The sequence below is a fragment of the Medicago sativa genome, chromosome 7, assembly GCF_051527215.1.
Source record: "Medicago sativa cultivar Bolivia chromosome 7, Bolivia_mono, whole genome shotgun sequence".
NCBI classification, from domain to species: Eukaryota; Viridiplantae; Streptophyta; class Magnoliopsida; order Fabales; family Fabaceae; genus Medicago; species Medicago sativa.
In genome coordinates this window covers 83,683,508-83,707,290 of record NC_140755.1, presented here as the reverse complement: position 1 = coordinate 83,707,290, position 23,783 = coordinate 83,683,508, and the positions used below count along the sequence as shown (strand labels likewise).

Below are 23,783 nucleotides of genomic sequence, written 5' to 3'. Positions count from 1 at the left end.
TTGAAGGTGGAGGGAAAGAAAATGGTGCTTGGAGTATGAACCGATGTGTTTTGAACAAAACAGTAAACTCAGCGTGAGTTAACTCACGCATGAAGTAACCAGTGTGACTTAAGTCCCGCAGGGGTACTTTCATCAATTCAGTTGGGATTGAGCGTTTTTTGTTGGGAGAAGAGAGCATTTTTCAATTTTAAGACCTCGATGTTCTGATTTCAACTAAAGAAATTGCGATAACGTCTACCAATCACTTAACTTAATAGACCAAATTGAACTATTTTAGAGTCAAGGGACCGAACATAATTTTTAAAATAAGTTAAAGGACCAAAGTGATATTTAAGAAAAACTAGAAAGAAAAAAAAAGAACGAACAATTACACTATGATCTAAATATACTTTTCAACTTAAAATTTGACCACTAAAGAACAAAAACCACACATTAATTCTTTAGTGTATATGGACACAAAGGAAAAAAAAAAAGGTTGGAACAATTTGTATAAGATGCTAATGGAATCAATACATGTTGAAACTAAAACATAGTGTCATCAATGGGAGGACCTAGATATTCAATTCCATCCATTTGACAATTTTCTGGCATCTCAATTTCTTCTAACAACGCATAACTATCATCTTTGTCTTTCACCTCACCAATCTCTTCCTCATCTGCAGGATAAAATAGATCATTGATGGTCAGAGACATAGCAGTAATAATGTCAAATGTACTGTACATTGCTATAGGAGTTTGAATGATTAAATATACAATCTGCAATAGAAATATGGGAAATGTTAACTTGTGCCCTCAAGGCACAAGTTAAGAAACTAAAGATAGAAACATTTTATTGAAAATTGTGCATTTTATGTTTTAGAAATTTAAAATCTTATATTTTCAAGATAACATTTATGTTTTGATTCCATTTTTAACTTCTTAACTTGTTCCCTTAGGGCACAAGTTAACATGACTCTAGAAATATTTATGAACCTTATGTATATTTATTTTTAGGCAAAGTTTCCTTTTATGTGCAATGAGAAAGTGTAGTGACTCACTTGGAAAAGCATTATAAGGGTAATCTTTATAGTATGAACAGTCTCTGCCATCTTCTTTGGAATAAGGTGGACCAATGACATCAAGCACAGCGCATGGAGTTATAGCTGTGAATTCATGAATGTTGCCTCCAGTTGTTGGATACAACACTGAAGTATCACATGGTGCTGTGAACACTTTATTTGCTATGAGCTTTGCCAATCTCACTGTAAATACAAAATTAACTTTGTTAGTCACATTTTAAAAACCAACACACGGTTAGGACCTAGATTGTCCGCATTTGACAATCCGTACTATGTATGTGATTGTACGGATTGACAACGGCAGACAATACAGGTCTCCATGAGTACATGGTCACTACATTTTACTTCACTCGATAATTCTTACAGTCACATCCGTCAATTGATTTAGATCGAATGATTCATGTGTCCTAGGTCTATGAATGTTTGTGTTTACGAGGATTAATTTTTCCATCCAAAAAGGCCTAGTGGCGCAGTTTAGTGCCCGCTTGCCTTCTATTCATGTGTAATTAATCTTTGATATATAAGTAGTATATAGTTGTTGATTTAAATTTAAAAAAGTGTCGAGAGCGAGATATAAAGAAAGCTCACATTTTGATGATTGTTGCAACAAGTTGTGAGAGGCCTCATGATCAACCCAATCATAAGACTTAATGTGCATTTGCCCTAATAGAAGCTTGCTGAAAACAGTCATGCCAGGGTGGTTATGGAGGGGGATGACTCCTCTTTCAGGTAAGAAAAAGATACATAGCTGCACAAACAAAATGCAACAATAGCAAATTGAATGAGTAATTATAATATGACAATGACATTATGGTTTACTAGGGAGCAATGTTGGATTGCAAACGCTTACAGAGAAATTGTCACATTTGTAGACTGTGGTGTATGTGACCCTTTGATTTTCTTTAATAATATTTCCAGGCTTGAAAAACTGCAGATCTCTACTTAGTCCAACATCCTCTGGCTTCATGTGATCTAATTATTGATAAAAAAATTATAAGATCATCATATTAAATTAGACATCTAGTATTAAAAATACATATTATAGAAAATAAATTGCAAATCAATATTACATGTTCTAGAATGTGTTAATGTGAATGTTAACAATAATGCAATTATATAAAGGATGGAAACTTGTGATAAAAGGGAATGAACCATTCAACTCTACCACTTATAGGACCACATATCCTAATAGAAGATCCTAGAAAATCTTCATTTCTATATATGAAAATTGAAGTCATTGTCGATTCCTTCAATTTAAAAAAAAAAAAAAAAAAAAAAAAACAGAACAAATTTTAATAAATGAATCTATATAAAAATTGATTGATCTGTTCATAGTAGTTTTTTTAACATTAATTTGAAATCACCTAAAAATATCCAAGCATAAACTAAAATTTCTGACCCTAAAACATTGCAATATTTGACAAAATTTATCCAAATAAATCAATCAATAATTTTTAAACATACCAAGGATGTGACAAATTTTGTGAACATCTTGTGGCGAAGGAACCGTGCCAGGGCCTTTGAATGTTTGCTTGCATGAATCAAATAGCTCTTGAAGTGCCTTTGGAACATGTTTCTTAACCCTACGGTTATAAGGCTTATTCCTTTTCTTTGCAATGACTCTTTTCACATAACCAACCTTGTTAACATGTCCAACTCTTTCTCTACCTTGCTCAACTAAACCAACCTCCATTACTCTTCAAATGTGAACCAAATTTTTAACTCCTATGTGATTAACTCAATAAGTCTCAATCCTATGCACTTGAACAATTTTATAGTGAATGAGATTGTTAAATAGCCCACTGGATTATTTCTCCTTGAATTTTAAGTATAGATTTGTTTCCACTTTTGGATTGTGAGAAAAGGTGAAAAGAAAAAGAGACCTCAAATACCAAGAATAGAGAAACTAAAAAATAGAATAAAAAATCTTTTAAAAAACTATGTAATGAAATAGTAGTTGTTGACTAAAAAATGAGGAAGAAATTAACTATATTAGTATGAAAGTGGAAAATTATATAAGAGGATTGTTAAAAAGTTTATAACTGTATTAAAGGATAATGTTATGGAATTAGATAGGATTAAAAATGCAGATTATATATATATATATATATATATATATATATATATATATATATATATATAGTTTATATTATAAATAAATAAATAAATGCATGAAGAGAGAGGAAGAGAGAAAAAATATCTAAGAGTTGAAAAGAAAACTATGGGCCGTTTAGATGGTATTGCTTCATGTTGTGGCACTTAATTGATTAAAACAGTAAAGTTAGACTAAGAAAAAGGAAAAATGAAAAGAAGAAAAAAAGAAAGAGTGGAAACTAAAAAAACAGTGTTTAGTGCAGTTGAGTTCCCGCCCCCATAGATTGTTTGCAAACTAGCGGTTAAAGCGGCCACTGTTTTCTGATTTGCAGTCGGTTAGTCAATAGAAACTTACCAAAAAGACCCCACTCTAGTATGAATAGGATCAAGTTAATATATTATCTCCAAAATTTTCTACCCTTATTTAATACAATATTTTTATTTTTTTAACAAGTTAAAATGAAATATATTATCAACAATAAACATTCTATCTAACAAAAGATAAACCAGAGTAAAACACAAAGCTTTTATAAAAAGTTATAGGTCAAAGTCTAAATAAATTAAAGTATTTAATCACCGATTACGATAACCAAAAGTAAAATAACATTTATCTTTATATCTCTCTTTCTATCACATTATCGCTATGCTACATTTATCCTATCATACTTTCTTTTCTTTTTTATCTCAAAGTGTTTTTGTGTGTACACAAATATTTTCCTAATTTTTTTAAGTCAGTTGTATTTTAATTTGGTTGTATTGTGTTTGTTTAATAGAGTCGTTTTACTGTAAAAAAAAAAAAAAATTAGATAGGATTGAATTTGTTTTACTTCCTTCTATCTAAGCTGCTGGTTATCTCAAAATCAAACAGCTAACATAGATGCATACGTCTAAATTTCTTAACTTCTTAATTTCTTATGTGAATTAATCAATCAATTTATTGTGTGAAAATGTGATATATAGCCAATTGACTATGGTACATTGCAATCTAGAAAAATTGAGAAGGGAATGTGTGATGTCATGTGCATGACCACAAAAAACCACGGTGATTGGGATTTATAAAATTTGAAAAAAGTTAAAAGAAATCACAAATGTCACATAAATTGTTTCACACCTCATAGTCTAAACATGTGCCAAGTGGCCCCTAATCAGCTGGGTGTAGTGGGATTTTTTACATTAGAGGTTATGGTCAGGACAGCTTGATATTCCTAACACTAAAATTTTACTATTTGAGAACTTTTTTTTTTTTTACAAATATTCTTCTATAATTATATCACACATTTTATATTCATGGTTTCTTATGATTTTTTAATACACTTTTGGTAATACTTTGAAGTAGAAGAACTATAATTGCAAATGATGATGATTCAATAGAAATTATGATAGAAGTGTTACGTATACTAGGAGTGGGGCAATTTTTCAGAAAACTTTTATATCCACTAAAATACACAGTTATGTGCTACTATTCAAATAACAAATTCTCTCAATTTCAATAGTAGTAGGATATGTGCATTGTCTAATTTCAGAAATTCCTACCGAATATTGTAGCCTTGTAGGGCTAGTAGGCCCTGTAGTCTCACTTTTTTTTCACCTGATGACTGATGTTATATTTGTAATATTTGGAAGAATAATGATATTTTGACATCCATTTGATGACAACTTTGTTGACAACCTTGTTTTTCTCACTTCTTATTGGTTAAAAACAATGGAGAGAGAAAAAGGAAGAGAGAGAATAACAACATCATGTGAGTATGAGAGAGAAAGTTGTCCAAAAGTTGTCAAAAAGTGGTTGTCAAAATATCATTTCTCTATTTGGAATGTAAATTTGTTAAAGAGAGAAACTTGAAGAGACAAATATCACATGGAGTCAAAATCAGAGGAAACATCGATGCATTATCTAATCTCAAAATCGCTTTCATGTGACTAATTTGCATGTAAGCTTCATGTAATTGTCAAACCTGGATGCTCTTAGCTAATGTTGCATTAATACATTGATGGAACCGTTTTGAGAAATCTAATATGTTTAACAAGTATGGAAAAGTATTTGAGTTTTCTTCAAATCAAAATTATGAAGTTAACGATGGAGTTTTGCCTATGTTTGAGATATCGGAGTGTGTTCATCTCTAAGTCTTTGGTTTTAATGTGTTAAGTACTCTTATGTTGGGTTAGTTTATAATAGATTTTGTTCTACCTTCAATTGAACCATATGCTAGTGGATGGATGGAGGGATTGATCCTCCAAATTAACCGATTGGTCTGGATACCGAGCATCTAGAAAAATTATATTTGCTTTATTATTATATTTTTATTATTAGGTTATGATGACTCCTTCGTTTTAGATTCTCTAAAAAAAAATTGATGTAAAAAAGTTGAATATTATTCATTAGAGACTTTAGAAAAGTATAATAGTTGGGGGAAAAAACGTTGAAAACCATCCATGTTAAAATATTTTTGATTAATATAGTGAAAAAAACATAGCCACTATAATATATGTTTCACTATCCCCTCTATTAAATACGATTTTCTTCAAAATCTAATCAAAATAGTTATTCCATCTTTAATTATTTCTCAAGAAAATGGTTTTTGTTTTTTTTTTTTAAGGAAGAAAATGACTTTTGTTAATAACCTACAAATAAACATAACTAGAACATTAAAAATGACTATTTTAAAAATTTAAAACAAACGGACCCAAAGTCACCTATATTTGGAGATTTTATATTGAATAAAATCCATATTAACTTTTCTCCTGTTAACTATTTGCAATTTAGTAGTAAGTAAGATTTAAATTTAAATAAATTTTTAATCATTTATTCATACAATTTTTTTTTTTTGTGGTTGTAAAAAAATATTTATTTTAATAATGTATACATATCACTTTTTTTGGTTTTGATTACTGGTCTTTTGTTTTAGCCCCTATAAAATTTATTTTAAATTTTGTGGTTGTAAAAAAAATATTTATTTTAATAAATGTAAACATATCACTTTTTTTGGTTTTGATTACTAGTCTTTTGTTTTAGCCTCTATAAAATTTATTTATATTAAAATTTGTTTAAGTAATGTTCGTTTTAGTTTGTGGGAGTAAAATCAAATATTTTAGAAGTACATATTGTGTTCGTAAGCCATGCTTCAACTTCTTTTAGGAGACAACAACCTTTATGAAAATTTGAAAATAAAAGTTGTTGACGTGAGGATTTGGTTATATAGAGACATCAACAAATGAAAAGATCATATCACATTTGTAAATATCAAACTTCTTTTGCAGTAAATAAAACTAATCAAACTTTATTTTATAATCGAATAATGTAAAACAAATAGAAATGATACGAACATTCGAGTTATAATAGGACGTTTGTGTAAAAAAGCTTACATCATGCATAAGTATTCTCCCTTTTTCCTCTAAAAAACACCTTTTCTATCAATTTTAAAAGTTGCTTTTATAGTTTTATCACAGCCATAAGCTGTATCTCAGACGATCTTCAGGCAAAATAAAATGTCACTGGTTAAGCCAAATTTTGATCAAAAGATTTGACGAGCTAAAGGAGCAGAGGATCCTCATTTCGCCCAACTTGGATTCAAGGACTACTACATATAGCATATAATCTAATATATTTGTGCATTTTTACATACTACATTAGCATATAATTTAATATATTTTCATTTAACTAATATAAGGTTCCACTTCAATTTCCAAAAGCTGCAAATGCCTGTCATCATCTAGCTTGCTGCAATTATTGTGAAATCGCTGATGTCCCCCACGTTTACAGTTGACCTTCTCTTACTAAGTCATGTAGCTGCAGAAGACAACTCTGGGAAGAAGCATTTTGTACATCTTCTACAAAGCTAACTTGTTTCATTGTCACTTCAAAATCACACATCTTCGATAGGCTAATATATCTGTCGGTTTTGTTGTTCTGATTGTTTGACTGAAAGTATCTTTCAACTCTTGATGACAATTCTGAAAGGCATGTGCTAAACTTCATTTTCCTTTTACTGAAGTGGACAAAAAATAATTTTTCCTAACAGATGGTTGCAGATTCATAGGTTACTCTGCATCATCTCCTCCGAGTTTGAATCCAAGTCTACTGTTATGTTTGCATCCGGGGTAGATGTGGAAACTGAAGCTACACTTACAGCGAGTTTTGACTTCTCATTATTGCCCAAAAATGAATGGCTTGGAAGATTGATCGATGATACATTCTGTTCTACCTTGATCTTTTTCTTTCCCTAAGAACCAACCCCGCAAAGCAGTTTAATATAAGGGGACAAATAGTGGTTGGAATATAAAGATTTACAAAGTAATGTAATCGTCCATTTCTCAATAGCTAATTTGGATTAAAGAACCAGAAAAACTTGTATGTGCGAAGGTTTCAAAGGCAATATAATTTTAAATTGTTTTACTTTAGGGGAAAAAACACTTTATTAGCTCTGCAAGAGAGATTTTGATGAAAAACTAATTATTTGTCCAAAATAAGCTATTACTGAAAGAGCTAGAATAAAAATGATAGCAAAAAAACAAAACCAATCAGTTTAAATCCCGAACTCAACAAATAGGCATCATTAAAAATATTTGACAAAAACTCACCTTTTTGTCAGGATAACCATTCCCTTCTGAAGTTGAATTTCCCAGCAGCATTGCATCGCAAGCAACAGTAGGCATTTTTAGCGCCTGAACATTTGTTCCATTTTCCTGTCGACCAATTAGCTATAATCAGATTGATGCTCCTTGTCAGAAGGTCAAAGCATTGAAAAAGTTTATTTTTCATTTTTTTTATTTTGTTGAGGCTATGTAGGAAGGAACACAACTGAAACAAGTGGAAGGTTTAATTATGCAACCTTCACTGTAGAGGAATTAGGGTCAGAAGAAAACAAGGACTTCTCAGAGATATTAACACAGGTGGCATTTTCAATTCCAATGCTTCCATTTGCTGCACATTCATCCTTTAAGTTCAAGGAAGGAGATTGGGGAGCTTCAGTTCCATCCTCAACAGATGCTACATTTGACACCTATATCATGATTATATACCATTTATCAACAAACATCTTAACATATCTACATATTCTACATATAAAGCAGGTTGAGCTAAAAACAGATTAACTGTGTTAAATTTGAAGCAACTATATGTATTAGGATGTACAATAAACACCCAGGATATAATAACAAAGAATAGTTAACAGCGAATCAAAACGATTCAAATCCCTGCAAAGTACCAATTAGACATGTCAACTAAAACATCCTGCCCAGTAACAATTCTAGAAACTGACCACTATTAGATATATTACTTACACTCGCAGCATGTTCTTCTTCTTTCAAACGAAGTGCAGCAGCTTCTACAAAGGCAGCATGTTCTTCTTTCAAACGAAGTGCAGCTTCTTCAAACGCAGCAGCCTTTCCCATAGAATGTCTGACAATGTTAACAACGATATCATGATTGCGCTCAACATATGGTAGTCTTGACCTCTCCGCTATTAATCGCCGTAGATTGCTTGCAGTGACGGGCATATGCTTCGCTTTTCAAATGGGTAAACACAAATTAAGTTGGCATGTGCTATAGAAATGGGCTACCTTCTAGATAAAATATGAAACGGAAGTCTGCATTTCGTTTACCAATTAAAAGAATAACTTTATTTGGCAATATATACCCAGTACTCTCATCCTCTGCCCGCGCAAGAACATCACGCCATTCATAAAGCCCCTGCCAGTAACATACATAGTAGAGTAAATGAAATAAAATATGTATGGACCATACAGAAACCCAAAGCAGAAGCAATGCATGCAACTATTTGTTTTTTTGGTCGGAAACCACCATAATTAGAACCTTCGGCACTCCATTAGCTTGGGTCTCTTTACCTCTCCTTAAGAGTGTGCTTTGCGGTTGTAGGGATCCAACCGCGGGCTTCCCCTACATTAGCTGCTTAATCAAATACACCACACCCATCGGGTAATGCATGCAATTATCTTATCAATTTTAAGTTGGGCTATTTTATTAATAACTTCAGAGTCCTGACCTATGATTGGTTCATGCAGTGTTGAATGCTACACTGAGTTATGTTTCTGATTACTTGCATTATGTTGTGTGCTTCGAATGCCAATAGTTTATGGATGTCCATTCAAAACTACTTATCATAATTATTTACGAAAGATGGTATTCGAGTCATTGAGCTAATAGCATAGTAGTGAAAATATTATGCAGTGTGAAGATACTACTGCAAATGTAAAAAAGACAGTAACAACATGATGAGCATTGACAAAATTGTAGCAATGGTGTAGATTTTGGCAGGGGAGTAGTATGTGGTGGAAGTAAAATAGAGATGAACCAGCATAACTCAAAATGTTGGACGTACCGGTATCGTATCAATACCAATACCTGTACACCAAAATGGAGGAAATTGTTATATATTATTCTGTATCTCCCTATCAATATGGAATGGTATTCTATATAATGATGTGAAGATTAACAAAATTCAAAATCTTGTACCAAAATTCAAAATCTTGTACCAAAATTCAAAATCTTGTACCAAACTATATATCTGAGGGCTACTAATGCACAGCAGAAATGCAAAAAAATCAGAAACATTTTCATTCCTTATGGAGGCAATCAAAAGGTGCTACAAAAAAGATATGAATTATCAACTTACTGAAACAACGGCAAGCTGCTGACCGTTAAATCCAGCCCCTCGCAACCTGTATATAAAGTGGTAATTGGTTTTATGCTTACATCTCTTGGCAAGTATTAAAAGCAAAGCATAACTTCAAAAATAAAAACACATGCAAACACACTCTACATTAAAGAGGTAGAAAACTAACAAGAAAATACAAGCTGTTGGAAAAAGTTGCTACTTAAAATAGAATGTTAAGTAATGAGACAACCAACCCCTTTATATTAAGGAAGGAGTTTTCTGTCAAAAGATCTTTCTCATACAGCTGCATGCAGACATTATAACTCCGCTGGTAAACCTATGGTTGACAGGAAATTAAAAAACAAAAAAAGGTGTAAAAAAGGATTCGCCAAGCCAACTACTCAGTTATGTCATGCTATTTGATTCAATATAATTGAAAAATAGATTGGCAAGGAAATGTCAAACGAACTTTGATCAATGATGGCATGTTTGCACGTAGCTTAATCATTAAAATGGTTGCCGACAGTACAAGGGACCAAGGAGGATCCAATGGCCTGAGGAAATAATTGATACATTACTTATTCATTTAGCTAGTTTTATCTCATATTACCTCCAACAGAGGATCATCTGGACTTTCAGACTCCTTAGACAGTTCAAATAGCTTGATCCTCATCAAATCATATATATAAAGCAGATAGTGTGTATCTTCTCTTCCATACCTATTATCAGAACAACAGTTTGTTAGATTATAGTAATTCAAATCACTGGGACAGTGTACAAGTCAATATCACATAAGGCCTTTTAGACTTATAATCAGAAGTAAATAATAAATCAAAACCATGCTCAACTGCTATTTATATATTTTATCATATGTATCTGTGATTTATTTTTTGGGAAAGCAGAGATACACAATTAGATTCGTCATAAAAGTAGAAATCAGAAATGCTTGTGACACTTTAGATTTGATCATGCCGTAAGTACAATTCTGCAGATAACCCATTGAAGATAAAGGAGAAAAAGAGGGGAAATAAACCAATAGGGAAAAAGGTCGAGGAAAAACTAGAGATAGAGGAGAACAGTCGGAGATACCTAATTATTAATCTCACTGTCAACGAATTATTAATCTCACTTTCAAAACATGGGAAGAGAATCTACGTAGATAGCAACTTATAACAGTGAAACCATACTAACACAGAAATACCCAAGTTGACATCCAAGTCGTCACAATTTCAAATACAAACTCATTTAATACAAATCTTAAATTGCTACAAAATCATAAAAATCACCAAGCTACCAATGAATACTTACGTCTTAGTTTCAATATATACAAATGATGTGACATAATTCTAATATTCCTTTCTCACACACCATTATTTTAATACCAAATCCTTTATGATTATGATACCTTCGTATTTAGTAAGCAGACCAGTAGTTATAAGAAAAATAGAGTAACTTGGTAGAAAATGAATCCCGTATTATGACACCTATAATCATTACTTTTCAGAAAATAAACCCCCAAATGAATGGCACCTACATGCAGCTCAAGGAAAATTCTACTTAACATGTGTGCTGAATTCTTAGGGTATGTTAGGATGGAGGGGAGGGCTAACTTTTCTTCTTTAATTACGGACACTAAAAAATGTTTTAAAATTAATTAAGTGTGATTGAAGTATTATATGCAAATTTATCATGTTGTTCCTTTAATTTTTTTTTTTTTAAATATCAAACATGCTTTAAAATAGACTTAACCCTCCAAAGCCCTCCCTCCAAAATCCTAAAAAAAACCTCCCAACAAACCCGTAGTCTAAGTCAACTGAAGTCCCACCCACCTGAGTAAAAGACACAAGGTAACTGATAGAACTTGTCCCCAGAAACAAGGATTGCTTATTGGATACTAAAATGAGCATCCAACGTATTAGATAGAATAACGACACCAGTTCTATTAGTCTATTAGTTAGATGGGACTAGAAGGGGGGATCGGGGATATATATATATATATATATATATATATATATATATATATATATATATATATATATATATATATATATATATATATATATATATATATATATATCAGTCAGATCCATTCTGAGGGAAATCAGATTAGAGAGATCCATTCAGTACATTTGGAGTTCGGGTATGCTCCATTTAGGCTAAGCTCCATTTACTCCATTTAGGGTTTGGATGCAAGACATGTGGCAAAAAAATATCTAACGGTTGAGATTATAAATTAAAAAACAAATATTTGTTTAATAAAAATACATAATAATAACAAACAAAATCATGTTCCCTTCTTCTCTCATATCACAACAACCTTTTATTGTTTTTTAATTTAAAATCTCAACCGTTAGATATTTTTTTGCCACATGTCTTGCATCCAAACCCTAAATTGAGTAAATGGAGCTTAGCCTAAATGGAGCATTCCCGAACTCGTACATTTGATGTCTGTAAAGTGAAAAGGAAAGATCCTTTGCGAAGAACCTTTGGGGTAAATTCATCCCCATTTTCTGTTCTGATGTCAATGACACAACTCTAAACTTTTGGGTTCTTTCTATCTGGTTTTTCATCTCTTTTAAGAATTATTAACATAAATCCAGCACTATGGAAAGAATAGAAGACTAGCAGAAAAGAAAATCAAGAACAGTTCAACTGTAGCAAGGGAAGCTCAAATCAGACGCACTTTATCATTACATCAGGAAGAGGGCGTGCTCTCCAGTCTGCATTCTGGTACCTGCAAGGATTTGACTTGTAAACCTTCACGTGTAAAGAAAAATCTTCTATCTTAATACAGTGGAAAGACAAAAGGGGTAAATATAAATAAATATAGGCTGCATACTCTTTGTTTGCAGTAACCCCACAAAAGTGTTGCAAAAGATGTTGCAAACTATATCTCTCCATTTTTAACACTCTCGAAGCCTGAGCAGTGCAGTCAAAATACATATTAGTCCAATGTGATAAAAAGAAGAGAAGATTGTAGCATGAATTCTTAATATACAATTACGGAACTTTAGAGCCTGTTTCACCATTTCTTAATGTAGCAGGTCAGATCAACACATTATGAATGCATCAAAACCGAAATACCATTTTATGCCAAAACAAAAAAAGTAATTTCTTATTCAATTTTGTAAATATGAGAGGGTCGCACAGGGTTGCAACAAAATCCTGGAAATATATTTCAAAACATTTTACCAGAAATTCATACACCAATTAGACCAGATAAGCAAGCAAAAGGCTCAAAAGCAAAATTGAAATAAATTTTGTGATGGAGCTAGTTTCCAGCATTTTATTCAAGCTGCGGCAAAACAATCATATCTCATATTACTCCAAGGATATCAAAATCATCCAAGTGATCCAACATTAAAGTACAGTGCTCAAGAATTATTTTCTGAAGCCTATTTTTTCTAGGAATTGTTTAGAAAATAAATTGCAAAAACCATTGATAAATATTGGACATAAAACCAATAATATGATTTCAAAGAACTGATTCATATTTTGGGAGAGTTCAATCATGATGAATAATTTACAGGCCAAATATATTGAATAATACAGAAATTAGTTCGGCAAATTTTATTTTTGCGAGCCCTCTGCATTCAGTGTTCAAAGAAACTATTTTATGTAGGACACTTTAATAACAACAATGTAAATCATTATTAAATTTTGTTCCTCTGAATTTGATGATATTCACAAGGGGAATATTTTCATTCAGAGTTTTCAAAACACCAACCTGGCCAGTGTCAAACATATTACAGATATAAATGCCAAAGTCCCGTTGCAACCACACAATGTCTCGATCTGCTCCATGCAAGACCTAACTAACCATGAATACAGTCAACAGAAAGAACAAGTCTATTGAATAAAAGAAACGTCAATTGTAGGAATCTAACCTTTTTCTTGGTAGGGTCCATGAAAACTTCCCGCAGGTGTTTCCCGACATGATCACGGAGTTTCAGAGTATCGACAATAAAATCTTCGGTCCGAGTTGATATTTGCATCAAGCAAGTCAAACCTTGAAAAGACCGATATTGATTATGTTCCAAATCCACCTAAATATTCAATGTCAAGACGAAAATGTCAATAATGACTAGAAACATCAAAAGCAACCAACATACAGAGGACAATAAAAAGTAGCTACAAGAAATTTAGAATATAAATCCAATAATAACTAGACACATCTAAAGCATCCAACATACAGAAGACAATAAAAAGTTAAAATACCACAGTACAAAACATGATCACAACTTTTCAGCGGGAGAGAAAAAAGATTAACCAATTGAAATTATGATCACAGCAAGAGAAACACAAATTCAACCAAGAAAAACGGAGCAATCATATATGTGATATAAGATGAGCATCTCACTATATTAATTTCAATAAATCATCTACAATGAGAAAAACGTCAGAAGAAACATTAAATAACATTTATGAACATGCCAATACACTTGAAAGGCTAGAGCTTAAGATTTGCAGAATATAATTTGTACACCTTTCAAATGAAATGAATAACTTAATACAATTAATGTGTGCAACTTAAAACGATGTCTGTACAGGATATCAAATATTTATAAGGAGTACAAATTTATTTTTAATATTATCCTTAATCAGCTTCCTACATCTTAGAATTTTGGGTTAGGCCTAACTCAACCCTTCAAAACCGGCTTATAAACGCATTGTCGGACCTTATTTCATCCGATGTGGGATTCTTAACACACACCTGCACGCCCAAGACTGGACTTGTGGAGCGTAACCCTAATGGCCTAATAATGGTGACCTGATGACCCAACGGAGCTTGGATAGGCTCTGCTACCCTCTTAGAATTTTGGGTTGAACCTAACTCAACACTGTGTAGACTGCCCCCACTTATAAACACATTGTCAGGCCTTATCTCATCCAATGTGGGACTCTTAACACTACATTATAATGAAGGGAAGATGCAAAATGTAAACAATTAATCAAATTACATTAAGGGTTACAGCACAAGGAACGAAAGCACAACTTGGTATCAAATTTACATTAGCTCTCCAAAACATGAGGCTTCTAGTAGAAATTGAGTTTGTTGTCACCTGTCAAGAACTGTTCAATAGGCAACAGAACTGAAATTCTATTCATTGGATTTATTTTCTTCACCATGAACGAAAGCAACAGCCAGATAGATGTCTGAACAATGAAAAAAAAATGTACCAGGTTCTGCGCTAGTTAAGAACAATATGTTAACTGGGTGCAGGAAATTTTATTTCATGTCATGAACCATCGCAGTTGAACAAATCAGGGACAACAATGATGTTGTAAAATTGGTCCTGCTTATGATTAAAGGGATAACAAGCTCTATATGTAAAGTACAACCAAGCCGCGGAAATAAGAATTCGCAGGTATAACAACTAACAAGTAATGAAGGATAACTAGAAGTCAAAAAGGAAACTTTTTAGTAAAAAATAAGTGGATAGCATTCATGTTATACCGCAAATTCATCAACCAAGCTCAGCTTAGCAGCCAACTCCTTCAACCCTTTGACTTCCTCCACAAGCTTGAAAGGTGTGCATTCTAGTGGGGGAGGTTTTACTGGTACAAGACTCTCAATACTATTTTTATCAACAAAATCTAAAACAGAGTAATACTCCTGAAATATAAAACAAATTTTTGCACAATAAATTAAGAGACAATAGAATTAATAATAATAATTAAAATAAATCATAAATCAGCATCAGCATCATGTTAGACAGTTTGAAGTTTGTGTCACAAGAACTGAGTATGAACTTAGTTGGACTAAAACCAGTAGAAAAAACATAAAACACAGATGGATTGAAAAGTGAAAGAGGTGGAGATGGAAGAAAACAGTCCAATAAAAACCTTTCACGCACAAATTCATGAATCGTTTTTCATGCAAAAGAGTCTTACTTTAGAATGAAAAGTTGAAAACAACCCAAATGAATACTAACAAACCAACCAAATACATTAGCTAAAATATTAATGATATTTCTCAGCACACATATAAGAGGTGTAGGATTGCATGCAAAACAAGTTCCAACCACGCACAAAAAAATCTTCTGGTACTAAGATTTAATCTCCACCCCACTCAAAAAAAAAAAATATTATCTTTTGAAAGCACTTAGTAATTTATTGATTAGAAAGACAATTTAGTTAAGGCTTTTTAAATCCACAAGGACAACACTAGACATATTCAATATTACAATTTACATCTACGAAAAGGACTCCAAAGAAATATATCCTAATGCACTTCTTCAAACGGTGTCAGGTCAACAAATAAACAGTTCTGTCTAATAGCAGCCATGGGCGAATGACATGGAATTCTAACAGGATGCCATTTGAATAAACAATTTGAATATCATTCCATAGAAAGAAAAGAAGTATTCAGCTGTACCAATAAGAAAATGGCACAACTGTAACCATTGTTTTTTTTGTCTCAACCCTTCGGTTCACAGGAGAAAGGGCCCTGGTAAGGTAGTAAAGTCTGGTTAATGATTGTTTCAGCCAAGGCTCAAAATCATATACTCCCAATCGATTCAAACTTCAATGAAACTCATTAACCATTTATTTGCCAGCACAATGAAACAGCTTCATAGTAAATATATAAATATTAACATAAAAAACCTACCCATCTCTAAAAATTCAGTCTTTTTAACCTAACCAACATATGAGCATAACACATTTCAATTTAAATAATAGATAAACACACATGCAAACCATAAAAAAATAGTTTTGAAGAAATTGAGTAATGTGGACGAACCAAAGGATGTATAAACCTTTCACCATCTTCAGTCTTCTCCTTCTCCAACCAAACATGTTCAAAAGGCTGATTGGAATTATCAACAGCAAGATTATAATGATACTGAGGCTTCCTAAGAGTATGAACATGAAACGAAACTTTCTTCTTGGTTTCATTCCCATGATCATCACCCCAAAGAATCAACCCTTTCCTCTCTTTCTTAATCTTAAAAAACCCATCTTCCCCTTTTTCCATATCTTGCTCCATAAGAACCCTATGAAACTCGTCGACTAATTCGTTGACGAGTTCCAGAACGTCGTCATTTGCATTAACTATCCATTCGTAGGCATCGTCGACGTCGGCGGGGAAGGAGGAGTTAGGACCCCAAATGTGGTCGGAGGAGCCGATTTGGTTGAGCATGGATTGGGATTTTTGGGTGAGTTGGTCGATGAGGTGACGGAATTCGGGGAGGTTGTAGTGGAAACGGAAGGAGTCGGAGGTGGGGATGGATTGGAGGGAGGTGGATAGGGCGGAGAGGTGGTGGTTGAAGTCTTCCATTGAAATGGGGGTTTTAGGGTTAGGGTTTATGGGGATTTGGTGAAGGGGATGAAATGGGTGTGAAGTTGGGAACAACTCACTCACTATCACTGACTGATGATGCTACTCTTCGACCATTTGAGGAAAGGGTCTATTACTTACGACAACATATATGTACTTTCATGTGACGTGGCGACTTAGATTCTTTTGGGATTTGACCATCAAATTGAAGTTAGTTGGTACTTAGTAGTACCACTTTTTTTTAAATGGAATTAAGTTAGTTGGTACTTAGAGGACAAAAGATGAGTAGTACGACGAGGTTTAATGTGATTTGAACCTCATTTTAACATTAGCTCATGTGAATTTTAAGATTTGAATTTGATATTAGCTTGTGTTTGGTTACACGATGGACCATCGCTGGCTCACGTTTGTAACTCATTTTACCGTGAATTTGTAAAGCTACTATTTGTAGCCTCTCTCAGCGATACTTTCTACCGTGATTTTGCCTTTTGCCAAACACACATTTAGATGATTAAACCTAATGAGTTTTGGATTTAATAAAGGCGGGATAATATTATGACAAAATTGAGTTGGTCCCAAGACAAAACATCAATATATAAACTTTTCTGCAAAGAGAGTTTGTCAAAACTTATTTTTAATCATAGCACAAAATCAATATTAACTACGGTTGTTATATAATGTTACAATAAAAAAAATTGTTGATCATACTTATACTCAATAAAAGAACCATTCTCAATTGTGGGAGCCTACGAGGACCACTAAGTTTCTAAGACAATACTCTAGACCAAAACTTTAATTTCATTTGTTGATTTTAACACATTTGTGCATAACAACTTTGTGACCATGAATCAATGGATCAACATGTGTCATAATCAGATATTAACTTACACACAAACATGGTATTTGTTATGCCACTATGTGTGGTTTTAAAAAAACATCCAAACATTGTACACATATAAAACACCAAATTCCTAGCATGATTTTAGAGAATGCAAATTTACCTTCATGAATTAGATTGTGAGTTTATGTGTGAGGGGAGTGTGAGAGTATACTAAAATAATATAAAAAATAATATGTCAAACTCAACCCATTGCGTTCAAGCTGGAACAGGTTGCAAGACCGGGCAAAGTTTTATGCACCTGTAACTATTTATGTATGAAGACACACTTTATCCCTTCGAAGTAAATATATAAAAATAAACAGCTTTTTTTTAAAGGAAAAAAAAACTTACTTCTCAATATTGTGTTTTTCTCTACCCCTAGTTCTCTCACACCCTCCAATTTTATTTTATTTTTTTGACAGAGTAACCTCTTTCTGGATTTAGAGTCCAAACAAAACACCATATTTCAAATTTTAGAGTTCAGACGCGTTCTATATATGTGGTTCAAACCTCTCTTCTTCCTCCTCACTTCTGTTTTTACATTTTCAAAATCTCTCAAAAACCAAAAATGCAAAAATCACAAAATGTGATGGATTAATCTTTTAATTTTTATATATGATACTGTAATTTTACAAAATATTAGTCTCTAAGTACTAGTACAAAATAAGTGCTCTTTCGTTGCAGATACCCTGCAAGATTTATGATGTACCATACATAAAACTATCGTATCCTTGTCCCCGACTTTTTAATCCAAGCTGCCCTCGATCTTATCATGGCCATTAACCTAGCCCTAAAAACGTTAAATCCCAACCTGATGCATAATGACCTATTAAACTGGTGATGAGAAATAAGTCATTTTTATTTTTCGTAACAGGTAATTTTCAACCAAAGAGGAGTATTTATCAACTACAATTACAAGATCAATCCAAAAGGCCCGTCCGTCAAGCTCAGTGAGAAGCAGTGGACAATGTAAATTCTAAAAAACTTTAATTAGCAACAAAAGCAGCAGACAAACATTTCCGCCAGAATATTACAGTGTAGGAATCCATACATTCTCCAATTTAAAGTATTTTAAGAAGGGAAGAGCTTGGCCTAGAATGAGCAAGGGATACAGTTGGTGTTATGAATGCATTCATGAACAGAAGTTTTCTTAGGTCTACATTCGCTAATGATTGTGAAAAGCACCAACATGCTCATATTACATTTTGCTAATTTCTGAACGCCATGCTTCATATCTCCCCAAGATAAATCTGCTTGTCACTGCTACATGATCCAACAATAGGTTCATTGGGATGGAAAACACACTCATTAACAGATCCATTGTGCCCAGGTAGCTTATACAATATTCTTCGAGAAGTGGTATCCCAGATGTAAACCATTCGATCAGAACTCCCAGCTGTAACCTTGCTTCCATCAGGTGACCAGCCACATTTCAACAAATTCTTCTCAAAGTTGTGTTGATGCCCTTCCAAAATCTTCACACATCGATTTTGTGGAGCATATGGGCGCATATCCCAAATGCAAAGCTTGCAATCCATGCCATTGGTAAGAAGGTAGGAGCCATCAGGACTCAATTGCATACTTGTAATCATATCTTGATGACCTTGAAGTGTCATGGTAACCTCACCTTTACGCAAATCCCATATCTTGACATCATTATCAATACCACCAGTGTAGATCTTATCTGAGGCATCAGAGAAGCTGACAGCAGTAATCTGGTATTTATCAGGAAATGTTTGGATGGAGCCCCTTTGACGCATATCCCATAATTTTGCTGTTCCATCATCAGAGCCACTGACAACAAGAGGTGGCCCCCTCCGGGAAGGACAGCAACTGTTGACATACGAGAGATGCTCTACCATCTTTTTGATTTGTTTTCCTGTTTCTGTATCCCATAACCTAAGTGTTTTATCAGGGCTGGCAGAGATAATCTGTGTCCCATCTGAAGTCCAGTGAAGATCTAAAACAGCATTCTTGTGACCTTTTAGAACCATAAAGTTCTTGCAATCCCCATGCACATTCCAAAGGAAAATTTCTTTGTCATGCGATCCAGATGCAACAACTGATCCTGTTGGATTGAACTTCATAGTATATACAGCACTCTGGTGACCGGTCAGCAACATGATTGGAGATTCCAAACTTGAGGTCCGCTGCTTTCCATTTGGCCCAGGAGCACGAGGAGCATTGTATGGCACAGTAGACCATTCCATTGGCTTTGAACCAACAACTGACAGAGCATGTTCATTTTCACCAGGAAAACCTTGCATGGTGACCTTTGCTACAGGCTTGGGTGTCAACACTGAAATAGAATCAAAGGAATTATCAGCAGTAAGATCTCCCAAAGGCTACAGACGCTAAATAACATAGGTAGATGCATATTCAGCCTAGAACATTTAACTTAATTCCAAAAGTCTTCATCTACATAGTCATCAATAATGGGATTAGAAAATGAAACAGAAATAAATGAGAAGGACAAATTATGAATTTGGGGACTGATAAAGCACCCAACCCCACAAAAAAAAAATCTCCAAAACAGAAACAAACGAAGAAAAAAAATTATAGATCAAAATCAAATAAAGCAAAAAACATTAAATATCATAAAGGGAAAGAACTATCTGCTAACTGTAGCATGAATATTCAACCCATAACCACTGTGGGACATACACCAACTTATATAATGCAGAGAGGAAGCAACAAATATAAAGGTCTAGCTCTGAAGCACTCTTTATCTTTTGATTTCTCAACCACACTAGCCACTCAAAGCATGGAAGATGGAACCTATCTTTTAGTTGATCCTATGTATGTTTTTTCATTTTACCGAAATTAGAATCTACTCTGCTTAACATGTGTGTGTGTGTCTAGCTAGGATCAGTCGACGTTGGGTGTCAAAGATAGCATAGTTAAACCTTCAACAATTTTCTATACAAAGAAAATTTAACAAAATTTCCAAGATCTAGGCTACAAATTTCATACAACTCAAACTATTTGATACTCCATCACATTACTTAATTTTGATGTATAATATGTTATTTTTATTTAAAACATACGTAAATACCAGCAGATCCTAATTCTCTCTCTCTCTCTACACATACACAAACATAAAGCTCAAGTAACAGAGTAAGAAAGTTTTCAATTTAGAAGAGCAGGTACTTTTGCATGTTTCAATAATGCAATAAATGACTGCTCAATGCTCATAAACAGAAATTATGTATCAAATAGTAGCAAGTAGCAGCAGATGTGGCAGTTTTCCAGTAAAAAAACTAAATTGAGCTTATTATTGTGGCTAAAGAATTTCCGACGTCCCCTCCTACCACTCAATCCTAGCTCCCCCTGGCTAGACCAATAATATACTACTTCGAAACAGTGTTGTCAAATGGCAGCCATAGTAGAATGGTATGGTGGTTTTTTGAACAGTCGCCATAAGCAACTTTCAAAGGCCTGCCTGCAATGGCGTGTTTATATGGTGGAACAATAGCCTTCTGCCGTATTTCTCCATCGACAAAACTGCTTCAAGAGCATATAAGCCTGGCACTGGATTTAAATGCAACTACCACCATTAAAAGATCTGTCTAGCTCAGACTAAATCACAGGTATGAATGCTGTGAGACTGATAGAAGATACACCAAAATCCAATTACATTTAGCCCTACTCCAGATTTTTTTTTAGTAAATAAAAAGGCACCAGTAGAGAAGCCACTGGAGGCAGTGTGATCTTAACTACTTTTAAAATTTTCAAACAAAAACATTTGCAATCCATATGTACACAACCCAAACAAGGTGTTCAAGAGCAATTTAAACCCTAACGATTAAATTGCGAACATAAATCTAGATATATCGTACAAATAATGTGCAACCATAGGTGGGGTTCATATCAAATACAAGTTCAACTAGCAATTAGACAACAAACTTACTGACCTCGATGCCAGCAGCAATTAGCTAGAGACTATAGACAAAACTATATTCTAGCAATAAACGAACAAAAGCTTCTAACGAAGGTAATTACAAGCATACACAAACAATCACGGTTCTAGGAACTTGTCCGTGAATGAAATTACTACACGAATTGTATATCCTTGAATTTCTTGCTAAAATCCCTAAATTAAGCTAGTGTTTATACAAACGCATTAATGTAGAAGTTGAAGCTACAAGTAAATTAGTGTTCAATTGATAGAAAACGAAAAACGGATGTAAATTAATCTGATTCTGACAGAGAGAGAAAGAAGCTTACGGAGCTGCGGCAGGACGTCGTCAGTGGAGGGTGCTGATTGAAGATGAAGAGAGTCCAAAAAACCCTAACTCCCTCAATCGATCTCTAGTTAGTGGTAGTAGTACTGATAAAAAAATAAAAATAAAAATAAAAAAATTAAAAACAAAACCCGACCCGCGTATTAATGGGTGGGTAGTTTTACATGTCAAATGGATTATTGGAGCAGGTGTTTTGGAGACTTATTTTTAAATTGAAAGGTAACTGTATTCATTTATTTAAAATGATATAGTACTACGTAAATACAATACAAATTTATTAAAAATAGATAATGAATTTGCGATAGACTCGTATCATTTATGTTAATTGTATAAAAATAAGCTTACAGTATGCCTATATTTAAATATTTGAAATATCCATATATTTCGATATGTAACGTTGACGACACAAAGTCATTGATTAGATTTGTAGTTGATCAAAGTTGATCTGACAACTTACAAACACTGTAACAAGACAGGAACGCGAAACAACATTGCACAACGCCTTCACACTAAGACGGCAATATCACGAAAGAAAATATTAGTATGCGTGAAAATCACTCATTTAAATAAAAAGGTGTTTGATAGGCTTCGATCGCCTTCATTCAAAATTTGACACATTCACACACTTAGAGCAATTATCATTGTTGGATTAAAAATTAAAAACTAAAATTTAGATTGAAATTTGAATCGTTCGATCTCAATCCATCAATCACAAATGTCTTGATTAAATCGCTCGATCTCAATCCAACAACAACAAATGTCTTGAATGCGTCAAAAATGCAAATGTTGTTAATTTGATTTGATTGGGTGTGTAAATGATAGTAGATAGAGGTGATTGAACACTTTTTCTTCTTTTTTTTCCGTTGATTTTCTCCACTTGATGGATCATTCATATTTGAAGTGTGTCAACATTAAATATTGATATCTCTTTTAGTCGGATTTCAAAGTTTAGTTCACCTTTCCTAAAAAAAAAGAAAAATATTGTTCACCTCATAATGAGAATTGAACCCTTCTGCTCATTCCAAACTCAGTCCTATTTATTATTTATCGGTTATTTTTTTTGTATTTAACTCATTTCTAGATTCAAACAAATTTGCTACTTTATGTGTCAAATTAAAACAAGTCTATTTTGTGATGAGACCAGATTGGTTTAGTATGATATAACAAAAAAACAATTGAAACAAAATTATAATATGATATTCAATTATGACTAAAAATTGAAAGTGAAATGTTGCAATGGTTTAGTACTTTGCCATGCATTCAAACTCAAAACATGACTTATACTATAGTATGTTTACTACAACATTTCTACATAACCAACATAAATTTCACATTGATTATTTTGTTTATAAAAGTCTCACTAAATTTTGGCCACTCAATTCTTCGACCCGAACTTGTTTCTAGATTCGAACAAACTGGGTGCTTTGAGGATCAAATAGACCAGAAACGGCATGAATCTTAGAAATGGTTTGAGTGATAATGTGTATTCTTTACCAAATTATCTTTCTTCCCTGCAATGTGATTTTAGATGTACACATCTAAAAATATATACCGATCTTATGTCTTTCAGAAACTATATTAATTTTTTTAAAACAATATAGTTGTAAATTG

General features: G+C 33.2%; 3 protein-coding genes across 3 annotated transcripts; all 3 read right to left on the bottom strand.

The window, feature by feature from the left end:
* Positions 1-271: 271 nt before the first annotated feature.
* On the bottom strand, positions 272-2,822 carry LOC146909399 (plant cysteine oxidase 2-like). The gene is made up of 5 exons (XM_085730990.1): positions 2,523-2,822; positions 1,909-2,030; positions 1,647-1,806; positions 1,038-1,241; positions 272-656 (listed from the first exon to the last, which is right to left on the bottom strand). Exons 1-5 carry the CDS (start codon positions 2,749-2,751, stop codon positions 523-525), a joined length of 849 nt encoding a protein of 282 aa, XP_085587116.1. The 5' UTR covers positions 2,752-2,822; the 3' UTR covers positions 272-522.
* A 3,801-nt stretch (positions 2,823-6,623) lies between these two features.
* LOC146909398 (protein RRP6-like 2) lies at positions 6,624-17,167 on the bottom strand. Its single transcript, XM_085730989.1, has 14 exons — positions 16,512-17,167; positions 15,225-15,383; positions 13,654-13,812; positions 13,494-13,577; positions 12,606-12,685; positions 12,450-12,500; positions 10,377-10,485; positions 10,021-10,103; positions 9,785-9,830; positions 8,754-8,841; positions 8,433-8,656; positions 7,982-8,152; positions 7,731-7,835; positions 6,624-7,372 (listed from the first exon to the last, which is right to left on the bottom strand). The coding sequence occupies exons 1-14, from the start codon at positions 17,046-17,048 to the stop codon at positions 7,184-7,186; spliced, it is 2,085 nt and encodes a 694-aa protein (XP_085587115.1). The 5' UTR covers positions 17,049-17,167; the 3' UTR covers positions 6,624-7,183.
* A 1,731-nt stretch (positions 17,168-18,898) lies between these two features.
* Positions 18,899-22,226, bottom strand: LOC146909397 (Transducin/WD40 repeat-like superfamily protein). The gene is made up of 2 exons (XM_085730988.1): positions 22,156-22,226; positions 18,899-20,227 (listed from the first exon to the last, which is right to left on the bottom strand). Exon 2 carries the CDS (start codon positions 20,193-20,195, stop codon positions 19,158-19,160), a length of 1,038 nt encoding a protein of 345 aa, XP_085587114.1. The 5' UTR covers positions 20,196-20,227; positions 22,156-22,226; the 3' UTR covers positions 18,899-19,157.
* Positions 22,227-23,783: the final 1,557 nt, after the last annotated feature.